Source organism: Podarcis filfolensis (genome assembly GCF_964270895.1).
Source record: "Podarcis filfolensis genome assembly, chromosome: 1".
Classification (NCBI taxonomy): Eukaryota; Metazoa; Chordata; class Lepidosauria; order Squamata; family Lacertidae; genus Podarcis; species Podarcis filfolensis.
Genome location: NC_139604.1, coordinates 127,537,083 through 127,551,472, shown reverse-complemented (window position 1 = coordinate 127,551,472; position 14,390 = coordinate 127,537,083). Strand labels below are relative to the sequence as shown.

Sequence of the window (14,390 nt, the reverse complement as noted above, 5' to 3'; positions counted from 1 at the left end):
TCGGAATAGAGTAGTTGCTTTGGAAGACGATCATCAGGCATCCGCACAACATGAGGAGTCCAACGAAGTTGATGTTGAAGAATCATTGCTTCAACTCTGGTGATCTTTGTTTCTTCCAGTACACTGGCATTAGTTCTCCCGTATTCCCAAGTGATGTGTAAAATTTTCCGGAGATGCCATTGACATAGCTGTCAACTTTTCCCTTTTCTTATGAGGATTCCTATTCGGAATAAGGGAATTGCCCTGGTATGCCCCACAAAGAAACCTACGGTCTGCAAATAAAAACATCCTGAAGGTCCCAGGCCTCAGAGAGGTTAGGCTGGCCTCAACTAGAGCCAGGGCCTTCTCGGCTGCGGCTCCAATCTGGTGGAACGCTCTGTCACAAGAGACTAGGGCCCTACGGGACCTGACATCTTTCCGCAGGGCCTGCAAGACAGAGTTGTTCCACCAGGCCTTTGGTCAGGGCGCAGCCTGACTCCCTCCTCTGGCAACCTGCACAGAGTTTTGCTTAATGGTTGCCATCAACTTGATTTTAATTGATTTTTATAATGAAATATTTTTAGAATGTTGGTTTATTTGACTGTTTGATTATTTGATTGTTGTTAGCCGCCCTGAGCCCGGCTTCGGCTGGGGAGGGCGGGATATAAATAAAATTTATTATTATTATTATTATTATTATTAAAAAGCGAAACGTTGACAGCTATGGCCATTGATGGAATCTTTCAAGGAGTTGGAGATGGCGTTTATAAGTTGCCCATGTTTCACAAGCAAACAGTAAGGTTGGTCGGACAATAGCTTTGTAAAGAAGCATTTTGGTTTCGCTGCGAATGTCCCACTCCTCAAACACTTCAATCGGGACAAAGCCGCATTCGCAGAGCTCAGGCGGTGCTGGATTTCGGCATCAGCCTGGGCCCTTGTGGAAAGACAACTGCCCATCACAACCTCCAAGTCTGCAATTCAAAGAAGTCAGCCGTCGGGCTCTCTGTGCGGCGCGGCTTTCCTTCCCCCGCTCCGCGACCTCTGCCAGGCGGAACTTTCGTTCCCGAGGCTTCGGAGGCGCCCGGACGTTGTTTGCGGAGGGACGCCGCTGGCCGGAGCTGCCCGGCGATGCTGAGCCTCGGCGAGGAGTAGCTGCAGCGCCAGGAGGAGGAAGGGGAACCCTAGCCGCCATGGACGACCAGGGCTGCCCCCGCTGCAAGACCACCAAGTACAGGAACCCCTCCCTCAAGCTCATGGTCAACGTCTGCGGCCACACGCTGTAAGTGCTGCCGGCCTCTGAGGGGGGAAGGTTGCTTCGGGGGTGAAGTAATCCTTGTCTGTTAGCTGCTGCATAAAATGGGCTGTGTACGTGTGTGTGTGTGTATGTATATGTGTGTGTATACACACACAGAGAGATCCCATTTTATATAAATTCTATAATATATATGTGTGTGTGTGCGTATGTGTGTGTGTGTGTGTATGTGTGTGTGTGTGTGTATCTATATATACACACACACACATATATATATAACATATTCCGGGGTGTTGTTGTTTATATAGAGAGAGATAGATATAGATAATAATAATAATAATAATAATAATAATAATAATAATAATAATAATAATTTATTTATACCCCGCCCATCTGGCTGGGCCTCCCCAGCCACTCTGGGCGGCTTCCATAAAAACCAAAAATACAATAAAATATCACACGTTAAAAACTTCCCTGAACAGGGCTGCCTTAAGATGTCTTCTGAATGTCAGGTAGTTGTTTATCGCTTTGACATCTGCTGGAAGGGCGTTCCACAGGGTGGGCGCCACTACCGAGAAGGCCCTCTGCCTGGTTCCCTGTAGCTTTGCTTCTCGCAATGAGGGAACCGCCAGAAGGCCCTCGGCGCTGGACCTCAGCATCCGGGCAGAACGATGGGGGTGGAGACGCTCCTTCAGGTATACTGGACCGAGGCCGTTTAGGGCTTTAAAGGTCAGCACCAACACTTTGAATTGTGCTCGGAAACGTACTGGGAGCCAATGTAGGTCTTTCAAGACCGGTGTTATATGGTCTTGGCGGCCGCCCCCCAGTCACCAGTCTAGCTGCCGCATTCTGGATTAGTTGTAGTTTCCGAGTCACCTTCAAAGGTAGCCCCACGTAGAGTGCATTGCAGTAGTCCAAGCGGGAGATAACCAGAGCATGCACCACTCTGGCGAGACAGTCCGCAGGCAGATAGGGTCTCAGCCTACGTACCAGGTGGAGCTGGTAAACAGCTGCCCTGGACACAGATATAGATAGATATAGGCACAGAATGGAAGGGACCGCAAAAGGCCATCTCACCAAACCCCCTTGCAAAAAGCCAAGGGGAATCATACAATTGCAGCAAGCAGGTGTTGTTGTTTATATAGATATAGATAGATATAGATATATACAGTGGTACCTCGGGTTATGCTGGCCACATGACCCGGAAGCTGTATGCCGGGACCCTCGGCCAATAAAGTGGGATGAGCGCCACAACCCCAGAGTCAGCCACAACTGGACCTAATGGTCAGGGGTCCCTTTTCCTTTACCTTTACCTCGGGTTAAGTACTTAATTTGTTCTGGAGGTCCGTTCTTAACATGAAACTGTTCTTAACCTGAAGCACCACTTTAGGTAATGGGCTAAAGTGCCACCGGAGCACGATTTCTGTTCTCATCCTGAAGCAAAGTTCTTAACCTGAGGTACTATTTCTGGGTTAACAGAGTCTGTAACCTGAAGCGTATGTAACCTGAAGCGTATGTAACCTGAGGTACCACTGTAGATAGATAGATATAGGCATAGAATGGAAGGGACCGCAAAAGGCCATCTCACCAAACCCCCTTGCAAAAAGCCAAGGGGAGTCGTACAATCGCAACAGGCAGGTACTAAAATTAATAGTTGCCTCTCCTCCGGTTCAGGTACAAAAATGCTACTATTAATAACTGCCTCTGGTCTGGTAAAAACCTGTAGGCTAGATTACTGCAAGGCATTAGAATAATAATAATAATGATTTTGTTATTTGTACCACGCCCACCAGACCAGGTTGCCCCAGCTGCTCTGGGCAGCTATCAGCAAATATAAAAGCACAATAAGGATAACAATGATAATAGTTTTGTTATTTGTACCCTGCCCATCTGACTGGGTTGCCCCTGCCACACTGGGTGGCTTACAGAATATAATAATAAAGTATCAGACAGGAAAAACTTCCCTAAACAGATGTCTTCTAAAAGCTGTAGTTATTTACCTCTGTGACTTGTGGGACTGCATGTGAAGTGGATTTGGAAACTTCAGCTGGTGCAGAATTCAGCAATGAGGTTGCTTCCCTGGGCAAAGCAGTTTGAGCATAGAACGCCAGTCCTGGCCAGATTGCACTGGCTGCCGGTTAGTTTCCAGGCCCAATTCAAAGTGCTGGTTTTGATATATAAAGCCTTAAATGGCTCAGGACTGTAATACCTCAAGGACTGAACTGACCCAGACCCTGAAGTCATTATCGGAGGCCCTCCTTTGTGTGCCTTCTCTGTGGAAGGTGGCAACATGAGAATGGGCCTTTTCTGTGGTGGCTCCCTGCTTGTGGTATGCTTTCCCCAGGGAGGCTTGCCTGGAGCCTTTGTTGCATATCTTTAGGTGCAAAAAACATCCTCTTCTCCCAGGCCTTTGTCTAACTAAACAATCTATGGCCTTTTAAACTACGTGAGGGGGTTTATTGTTTTTGTTTGTTACTATGTTATGCATTTTTGTGCTTTTATATTGTAAACTGTGATGGGATCCTGGATGGAAGGCGTTATAGAAATTTCATAAATACTACTACTACTAATAGTAATAGCACTAGCAATAGCAATAGCAGAGAGAAGAAGTGCAGAGAGGGGGGATGGTGCAAATGGGTGGGGTCGGGTGGTGATGTTTCTATTTTACTTAATATATGTGGGGTTTCGTGTCAGTGTTGCATGTGCAGGTTCTCTGCTGTTCACTTGTGTTCCTTTGGTGGTGAGAGAGGTTGGGGTTGGCCTAGGGTGTGGCTGTTCATTTGTGGTTGGCTGTGGTGGTCTTTGTTTTCATGTGTGAGTGGGGTGGGTGGGTATTTTGGATCAGGTTAGCCATATTGATTTGTATGCTGTTGGTGGATTTTTGTCATTGTCTTGTTGGGCTGTGTATGTGATAAAGGGGAGCCATACCGGGGTGAAGGCATCTTCTTCTATTTGTCCCCATGTCAGTTTCAGTTTATTGGTTAATTTTTCTAGTAAGGCTGTTTCCCATACTATTTGGTACCATTGGTCCATGCTTATTCCTGACAGGTCTCTCTAGTGTCTGGTTATGATGTTTCTGGCTGCCGAGAGTAAGTGGGTTATGAGTTCTTTGTGGTGTAAATGGGCATTGTTGTCTTGGAAGATGTTTAGTAGGGCCAATTCTGGGGTGATTTCTAATACTTGCTTGGTTATTTTACATATTTCTCGTATGGCTGTTGTCCAGAATAGTTGGATTTTGGGACACTCCCATCACATGTGGAGGTATGTTCGTCTGATGTTTTTATGCCTCATGTGCAGAAGGTCGCAAGTTCAGTCCCTGGTGTCTTCTTGGAAAGGTTCCTGCCTGAAACAATAGAGACAAACCAAAGTTAGGCTAAACAAACAATGGCTTAAAGTTACTATGTGTTAACCAGGCCAATGTCTCCTTGATAGATTAGAAGAGGATGTATTAGTAAAGTAAGATTTAGTTGTTGCTTGATATTCCAACAATTCTTATTTATTACAGCACCATCACTGAAAGCCCATATGGCAGTTGTAGTAATAACATTCTGGGCAACAGTATTCCAGGGAATTCCTTGAATAAAAAATATTCTGAAGGTGTCTCACTTGATGCTTGCTGTTAAATTGTACGTACTTGGATTCTCCAGGTGGGATTCTGTCTTGATCAAGAAGTCGAAATAAATTAAAAAATCAAAAAATTGTCCAGTAGTACCTTAGAGACCAACTAAAGTTTGTTCTGGGTATAAGCTTTTGTGTGCATGCTCACTTCTTCAGATGATGAGTTTCAAGCCAGTAGCACTTCATCTATCATGAGCAAAATCAGATTATTCATGGTCTTTCTTCCAGAGATTCCCTGACTAAATGTGTTGCCCAACTCTAATAAAGATATGAGGTGTGTCTTTAGATGAATGGTGGCCAGCTCTCTCTTTTCAGTTTGGACCTCTTTCCCCCCTTTTTCAATTTAATGTGATTGATCTTTTTACTTGAATCAGGTTTAAAATCAATCAGCAAATATCAAATGAAAGCAATTTATAACAGGTTAAATCAAAGTCAACGCTACTTGTCTTACATTGTCCTTTGGAATTGTCCTATTCTAGTAATGAAACAAACAAACACCAGACACAATTGTTTTGAAAGTCTCTCGTTAGGCCCAGATTGTCCTTCCCAAAGACATTTATGTTTTTTAAAAAGCCAATTTGTTTGTAAGCAATTTGTATCTCCTGACTACTATTGAATGCCTTCAAAGTCTGAAAATACAGTGCATACTGCACGGGATTGCTTTCAATGATTGCCCTGAAGTGTAATATTGTGTGGAATTTTATGTCTTTTTATAGAGTAGGGCTTCTAGCAATACACTATATCTCAACACTAGCAGGAACAGTGCTTAAACCCTATTGGCAGTATAAATGGTTCTCTCTTGGCACCGGTAATATGTGAGCATCTTTGCTCATAGAAACAGGACTACTTTTGTGCTTGATATCTGGTGATAACAAAATTAATGATGTAAGGAGGGAGCTGCAACCCAAGATAGGAAAGGAGGTAGTAAGGGAGGACCTACCTACTTTAAATGAATTTAAATCTCCAGGGCCTGATGAGCTGCATCCAAGGATACTAAAGGAGCTTGTGGATGTAATTTCATAGCCTTTATTTATTATCTTTGAGAATTCTTGGAGAAGAGACTAGAGATGGGCAAAAGTTGTCCCTATCTTCAAAAAGGGGAAAAAGAAAGACCTAGGTAACTACCGTCTGGTGAGCTTGACAAGGAAGGCCCTAGAACAGAAAATTTACAAAAATAACACATTACAAGAGAGGCACAGGCAGTGTTGAGCACACGCCTGGGCACAACTAAAAATTTGTAGGCTACGCGGGGACCTTCATAACTGGATGCTCCCTCAGATTAAAAACATGTGCAATGCGTAGGGCTGAGGTACTGGTTGTGACATCATGGGACTCTTCCAAGGACCAGTGCAGCTGTGGGGATAGGCCTTCTGTGCCTTCCTCCCCAGCTTCAAGCTCAGGCAGGGTTTACCTATTTGTGGCTCAGTACAAGGTCAGCAAGAATATGCAGTCATTGTGCAGTCATACCTCGGGTTACAGACGCTTCAGTTTGCGTATTTTTGGGTTGCGCACCGCGCCGAACCCGGAAGTACCAGAATGGATTACTTCTGGGTTTCGGCGCTCGCGCATGCGCAGAAATTCTAAATCATGCTTTGCACATGCGCAGAAGCGCTGAATTGCAACCTGGGCGTGCGCAGACGCGGCGCTGCGAGTTGTGAACGCTGCAGGTTGCGAACATGCCTCCCGCATGGATCATGTTCGCAACCCGAGCGTCCACTGTAGTGGGCCCAATCCTGTGGAACGCCCTCCTAGACAGGCACCCTATTTGCTGAACTTCAGGTGCATGACTAAAACTTTATGTTTCCAGCATGCGTTTTAAGGTAGCGTTCGGTTTTATGGTACATTTTTACTGGGTTTTTTGTCTAGTTTTCTGTGTACATCACTTTCACTTTAATTTTAGGACTCAGCTTATCAGGCCCATCCTTTGCCAACCTGCTGCTCTCCAGATGCTTTGGACTACAGCTCCCATCTGCCCCAGCCAGCGTTGTGTTTGCTGAGACTGATGGGAGTTGTAGTCCAAACTGCCTGCAAGGCAAGTAGACTGGGGAAAGCTGATGGAGTAGAAATTAAGCACTCAGTGGGAGAGCTGAGCTTGTGCTTGAGTCTCTCCGGTTTAAATCAGTAGGTCTTGAATGCCCTTCAACTTTGGTTGGTTCTTGTCCTTTGTGTTTAACCAAGAGGGGAAAAACTGTGTATGAGCAAGACAACGTCTGGTTGCCCATCTGAGTGTGTGCTTGCCAGGCTGGCTTTATGGGAAGACCACAAGCTTATCTCTTAATACTTCCTCCTTAAGTTTCATTGCTTGTAATGAACCTTAGCTGGGAAAGTTTAGCTTTATGAGTTGTCTTGCAGGCACTAAAAAGAAAGAAAATGGAAAGGAAATACTGCACAAAGGGGAAAAAATACATCTAATTAATGTGAAGACTGTTGTGTTGAACAGGACTGTGGAAATGAGGTTTATGGTTGGTTGTAAAATGTGCCACATGGTCTCTACAAGTCAGGGGCCAAATCTCTTACATGGGGTAAAATATATAGAGAAATATTTTTTAAAAAACCAACCAGTTAAAAATTGGACCTGTTCCTTTTTCCTTCCATATCAAAGAGGAAGAAGAAGGCTGGTTCACCACATCCATAAAACTTGTCAGGAATAATTCTTTATTTTAAATGATAAAATCAAAATCCTACACTAAATTCTGATCCAAGAGTCGCTGAACTCTGCTGATTGCATGAAATGTGCAGATCAAATTAATCTCTGTGGCTTGTCTGATCTTGCCTAATTGTGGAACACCTTTTTTTTTAAAAAAAACAACTCTATAATTTTAAAATTACTTTTTTATCTTGTCCTTCCTCCAAGATGCTCAAGCAGCATACAAGGCTGCTTAATCTATGTGGTATTGGATGAGGCTGTAGACTGCATTCTCAAATAATTATTTAACGTTTTCTTTTTACACCAAACTGATGTTCGCACCAGCCTGTTAACCGAGCCTTGCAGCACTCTCCCACTATTTTCAGCCCTCTTCGGGTAGAGTATTTAACCGTTCCAGAAGACGTACTGCATAAAGTAGACCCTACTATAGGGCTGGAGGAGAATTCAGTCTGCATATTTGGTGTTGTAGACTACAACCCCAGTCATCCTTGACCATTGGCCATGCAGGATGTGGATGATGGGAGTTTAGTCTAGAACAGCTGGAGGGCACCAGGCTGGAGTAGACTGTGCTTGACAAGATGGGCAAAAAGTCTGATCTACCCACACTCTCACACCTGCTTTGCTGCATCCAGGCATGCTTGAGTTCAAGGCCAGCAAGGCAAAAATGCACAAGGGTGTTGTCAGGGAACTGCCATCGGCTCAGGGGCGAGAGGGGAAAAGCTGGATGGATTACAGAGAGCCCCCAAAGATCGTGGGAAGCAGCACCTCCTCAGCAGAGGAGAGTAACCACGCCTCCAGTGGAGAGGAGCTTCAGGGCTCGGAGGAGGCGAGGCGGTACCAGGACACCTTGCCTGAGCAAAGCGGGGAGGAGAGAGGTCCTCTGTTACCCACGCCCTCCCTGCGCAGTAGGCTTCTGCGCAGAGAGCGGAAGCGCAGACTGGGCGTCAAGAAACCACTCTGCTGGGGAAGGTTTAAGATCCACCCACTCACAGATTCTGCCAGTGAATGAGTGGGCCACGGAATAGTGGCGCTCTGCATGGTGAAGGGTTTTTGGCACCAATAACGAGGCTTTACAGCCGACCAGGGAGGCATTTGCCTGATTGCTCTCGAGTAACGCCCTTCATGGATCACTGCCTTGCCGTGGCGAAGGGGCTTGAATAACTCAGAGAAGCTATGAACTATGCCATGCAGGGCACCCAAGATGAACAGGTCATAGTGGAGAGTTTTGACCAGACGTGATCCACCTGGAGGAGGAACCGGCAAGCCACTCCAGTATCCCTGCCAAGAAAACTCCATGGACAAAGACATGAAGACAGAAGTGCCTGGCGTGCTCTGGTCCATGGGGTCACAAAGAGTCGGACATGACTAAATGACTAAACAACAACAACCCCCTGATATCCTTACAGGTGTGAATAGAGAGGGCTGGAGGGCTGCATTTCGCCCTTGTGCCTGAGGTTTCCTGCCACTGCTATAAGCCCAGTTCTTTTCTGTCTTTCTTTAAAAGCATTTATATATTGCTTAATATTTCAGGATTATTTTAAGCAGTGTACCATCTTAAAAAAACAGAGCAATATATCATTAAAAAAACCTGTGACGATAGACTGCTCTGTCTCTTTTAGCAAATGTTTTGTGCCACTGGGGAAGTGGTAATTCTGTATTGATTTGTTTTGGAAGTTTGTATGTGATGCCAATAAAAGGTTTGGTGATGATTAAAAAAAACAACACAGCCTAAAACCAGCAATATGAAAACACAGCGAAGGATATAAAAGTGAATTTAAACAAAAAAATCAGAGGCATAAAGCAAGATCCAGTTATGGATCGGGGAGAGCTTGGGCAAAGAGATAAGTCTGAAGTGACTAATGGCTGCTGCTTCGCGTATGGAACATGAAAGGGCATTCTGCAAAACAGCCCTCACTGCCCTGTGGTATTTTGTAGGGTGTATTGCCATGAATAGAATTTCCCCAGATGTGATCTGTACAGGGGCAGGCAGGTTGTTAGCCTTTTCTCTTTCATGTTTAAAAGCAACACTTTCTGAGAATAAGTGGGCCTGTGCTTTTTCTAATGCGGGAGGAAGAAGAAAAAGCATGCTTTTGCTATCAGATTTTTTTTGGGGGGGCGGCACTGCTGTACCATATTCCTTGAAGGTCAACCACTCGGCCAGCAAAAGCAGATGCAGCACTATTGTTTCAGGAAGGCTGTATCAGCTGCAAATGTGATCCAGAGAGAGAGAGAGAAAGTTGCAATCTCTAAGATGTACAGTTTTAAAAATAGAAGATCTGATTGCTTTGACATCTTCTGCGGCTCTCTGTGGCTACAGTTCAAAAAAAGAAGAAGAAGGGGACTTTGAACTACAACTATTACCTTAAATGCAGAAGTCTTTGGCACTGAGAAAAGGGCCAAAGCTAATAGTGCTGTTGCTTGCGATTACTTGATCTGAAACACTTTTTTTATTGTCAGCTAGTCCAGACCTGATTTCACCGTTCCTGTTGACTTGAAGGAAAGTACTCCGTATAGTAAGCCATTAGAGGCTGAGAGGTCTAAACTGCAGTTTTAATTTCAGGCAACAATCTTGGAGGCATCCAAGGGCATGCTTAATTCTACTCCCTTGATTATTCCTCTTGAGGTCTGTGCAATTTGTGCAGGAGTGAATAGTATTTGTATTTGAGTTCTCTCTCAAAACATGGCAGCAATTTTCTAGCCCTCATGGTGCGTTTGATGAGGCAGTGACTTCTATGACTGTAGAAGTAGCAACATCCTAACCATCCTTTGTGGTCCCTCTTGGGAGATGCTGTCTGTGAAAGCTGGAGTTGGATAAACAATGGTGATTACTTAAAGCAGGTTGGTGTATGTTGTAGGGGTTTTTTTATTTAATTTTTTTAAAGTCCTCTTTCAGGCAGCCTGGCGCATACATGAAAACTCAGCTCAGAAAAGATGTTGACCATTTCCCTACCTGACATAGTGCGGCTTGGAAGGTCAGTCTGTAAAAATTCCTGGCTTGAGAAGAATGATAGGGAATTCAGATAGGCTTCTAAGTTTTGGAAAAACTCAAAAGAATAAATGCATTAATAAATGCATGAATCATAATCTGTTTGTTGCATGTGGAATGATGGGTTATATATAGCTCAAGGTCACATAGGGTTGTATCCAGTGAAGTCCTGCTCAGAGCCCATTGAAACTAATGATTCTAAGTTGTTGTTGTTTAGTCGTTTAGTCGTGTCCAACTCTTCGTGACCCCCTGGACCAGAGCACGCCAGGCACTCCTGTCTTCCACTGCCTCCTGCAGTTTGGTCAAATTCATACTGGTAGCTTCGAGAACATTCTAAGTTAGCAATGTCCATTACAGTCAATGGGTCTACTTTGAGTACGGCCAGCATCAAATACCACTCACTACAATGAAAGTTCCCATTTGTCCTACTCATTTCTCCAAAAAGAGAGGACTGTAATATCTGAGATGAAGAGTTGTAGCTGAAAACATGTGCCAATTGTATCTTTGGATTCAAATATAGATATACCGTACTTGCTTCTTCTTTTATGCACTGCATAGAAACATAAGGCAGACAGACAGAAACTTCTCTTTCCTGTAACGTGGGAAGCATCTCTTTGTATGTAGCACAGGGATGCTGGGTGCTCAGATGCCTCAGATCATTAGGAGGTATCAAATTGACCACTAATAAGCAAAAACTTGGGCCATAATACAGTGGTACCTTGGGTGAAGTATTTAATTCATTCTGGAGGTCCGTTCTTAACCTGAAGCACCACTTTAGCTAATGGGGCCTCTTGCTGCCGCTGCTGCACGATTTCTGTTCTCATCCTGAAGCAAAGTTCTTAACCCGAGGTACTATTTCTGGGTTAGCGGAGTCTGTAACCTGAAGTGTATGTAACCTGAAGCGTATGTAACCCGAGGTACCACTGTACATCAATGTCATTCATACCGGAATCATAATATTTATATTCTTGGGCACCTGCCAAGGCTCCCCTCCTAGTTTCTTTAAGTTGATTTGGGTATATATGTGTGTGCATACCCGCGAAGACAGGCTTTGGCAGATTGAGCGGACGTGTTGTAGCGGGAAATGAGGGGCAGGTGGGGCTCGTCAACCTGGAAAGTTAGCCCATCTAGAAGAAGCAAAACTCTGATCCTAAGCCTCCACTGCCTTGTGGGATATTTTTGGAAGAAGAAAAGGCTTCACAGATCTGGAGCAGAGTCCCTAAGATAGTTGGATGGTGCCTCATATGCCTCCTTCCGGGAACTCCTGCAGCCAAGCTGGTGTCCGGCATCTTGTTCTGCTTTCCTTTGGACCACCTCAGCAAGGCCGGGGGTGTGTGTCTTGTCATCTGGGCAGCCCAAGACCTCTAGACACACTGTACAGGCTTGCGCTCCAGAGAAGTCATGTCAGTCCTGCTAAATGCAGCAAAAACAACACGGGAGGCAGCGGTTACGAGTTTCCGGTCTCTGCAGCTACAGCAGATGCTGTGATTCCTCAGTGGTTTGACTTCATCAGCGGAAGTGCACTCCATTGTCTCTTGAGACATACGGGTGTAACCTTTTTTTGTAGTGGGAGTGTTGCCTGCTTTTCTCTTGTCTGTGTCTTATTTGTTTCACGTTGCTCTATCCCAGCTTCTGCCAACCTAGCAGTTTGAAAGCATACCAGTGCAAGTAGATAAATAGGTACCACTGTGGTGGGAAGGTAAACGACGTTTCCGTGCGCTCTGGCTTCCGCCTTGCTTTTTCCGTTGCACCAGAAGCTGTTTAGTCATGCTGGCCACATGCCCAGGAACGCTTTCTGCAGACAAACACCGGCTCCCTTGGCCTGAAAACCAAGGTGAGCGCCACAACCCCATAGTCTCCTTTGACTGTACTTAACCATCCAGGGGTCTTTTACCTTTACCTTTATTTGTTTCACAGTGCATCTGTGTGGTTTGGCTGTCGTTAGAGAGTTTTTCTTCCATGATTTAGAGCAGGCTTCCTCAACCTCGGCCCTCCAGATGTTTTTGGCCTACAACTCCCATGATCCCTAGCTAGCAGGACAGTGGTCAGGGATGATGGGAATTGTAGTCCCAAAGCATCTGGAGGGCCGAGGTTGAGGAAGCCTGATTTAGAGGCATACTACAAGCAGTAGGATTTTTTTTTAAAGATATTTATTGAAATTTTCAAAAAATAAAGAAAAAACAAAAAAACAGAAAAAACACACACATATAATTTGCATTCCTTACTTTCAATAACATATTTCCCTGACTTCCCCACCCCTCCCCTTCTTGTATTCCAATTCAATTTTTAGTTCAGCAAGTTCTTATCCCCAAATTTTACCTTATTATATTTAATTCATTTTAATTAACCAATTTTAACATAAACCTCAGTCTTTATACGTCAGTACTTATTCTTAATATCTTTTTCTAAGATCGACCCCAATTCCCTTTCACGAGTTCCCCATTTTGATATAAGTAGCAAAACAAAATACAAAAAAAAACAACCAAAGTATAATTGTACACCCTTTGGATTCCCAAAGCCCCACTCCCCGCCTTTCCCGGTTTCGAGCTCCAACAAATGTCCATCAGTCTATCTGCTATCAGCCTGGTGACCTCACGTCCGAGGCTCTTAATTCTCTCTCAATTCCTCTCTGCCGGTTTTTTTGATAGTCCTTTATATTAAACACCAAATCTCGGAGAAGCTCTGTCCCAATAAGGTCCATGTTTCTTCCAGCCAGACCTCCATATTTAAAAGTGTAGTCCAAATCTTGTTTCTTACTTCTTTTAAGTCCAAATGTCCCAGAAACTCCAGCTTCCACTTTAGTCAAGTTTGTAATCCATAAGTCTTCAGATCTCCACATGAGGAGATCTCTCCATTCCTCATTCTTCCATTCAAACCAGATTTTCATAATCTCATTCTTCTTTTCCTTTATATCCATCTTAGCAGGCCTCTGGCTCTCCTTAATCATCTGCGGCATTATAGCTCCTCCTTCCTTTCCCTCTAAATCGTCATATATCTCTTTCCCCACTTTCTCAAATTTCTCAGATTTCTTGTTCAGCTGCAAAGATTTTTAGTTCAGTTGCAAAAACTTTTTGTTCAGATACAAAGACTTGAATCAAGTCCCTTCCAGATTCAGCAAGTTTATTTACTGTTTCATTCAATGTTGTGACATTTGTAGCCAAAACATTGCTTTGTTCTTGTAACTTTCCCAGGAGAAGGAAAGTCCTCTCCAGTTCAGTCAGTATTTTTCCACTTGCAGCCATTCTTGTAATGTCCCAGAGCCCCCTCTAGAGGAGTTCTGGTTACTTAGTATTCCTTCCAGTTCCAATCCAAAAGTCAAATTAACTTTTTCTCTTTATTTTCAACAATTTATTACCTGAATGTAACAAATATAACCAGCAAAGGCAACAGAAACAAAGTTCTCTTCCCCCCCCCCAGCTTTGACAGCTAGTTTGACAGCGGTCAAAATCTTCTATGTCTCTTCAACAGGCTCTCTCACGGATCGCTCCCGGGTCCTGGGGGGGGGGGTGACGGTTCCACTCTCAAAATTAACTCTTATCCTCCAGCAAATTCACTTATACTGCCAAAACGTGAAATTAATTACTTTTATCCTCTCAAGAAGAAGGTGTTCTCTCAACCTTAGTTATCTAGTCCTTGCTTTAAGATGTTTACAAGACGGGGAGATGGACTTCCTCTTTGCGCCTTCCCCGCTCGTGCCAAATCCAAAAAAGAAAATTTAAATCCAATTTCCGTATTACTCACGGGTTATTACTTTTAGTCCAAATGTTCAAAGGAAGAAGTCAGCGCTCTCCAACCATGGCATGCGGCTTCACTCCGTAGGGGAAGCAGTCGACTCACAGCACCGCGCCGCTCCCTGTCCCCCGTTCCGAAGCCTTTAAAAAGGCTCCTTCGTGGGTCGGGGGGGCGCA

General features: G+C 44.4%; 1 protein-coding gene across 1 annotated transcript in view; it reads left to right on the top strand.

Moving 5' to 3' along the window:
• Positions 1 to 1,063: 1,063 nt before the first annotated feature.
• MNAT1 (MNAT1 component of CDK activating kinase) overlaps positions 1,064 to 14,390 on the top strand; it is a 136,723-nt gene continuing 123,396 nt past the window's right edge. Inside the window, exon 1 of the mRNA XM_083619427.1 lies at positions 1,064 to 1,258. Within this exon, the coding sequence (XP_083475553.1) occupies positions 1,170 to 1,258 (89 nt within the window). The 5' untranslated portion in view covers positions 1,064 to 1,169. The remainder of the gene's footprint in view (positions 1,259 to 14,390) is intronic.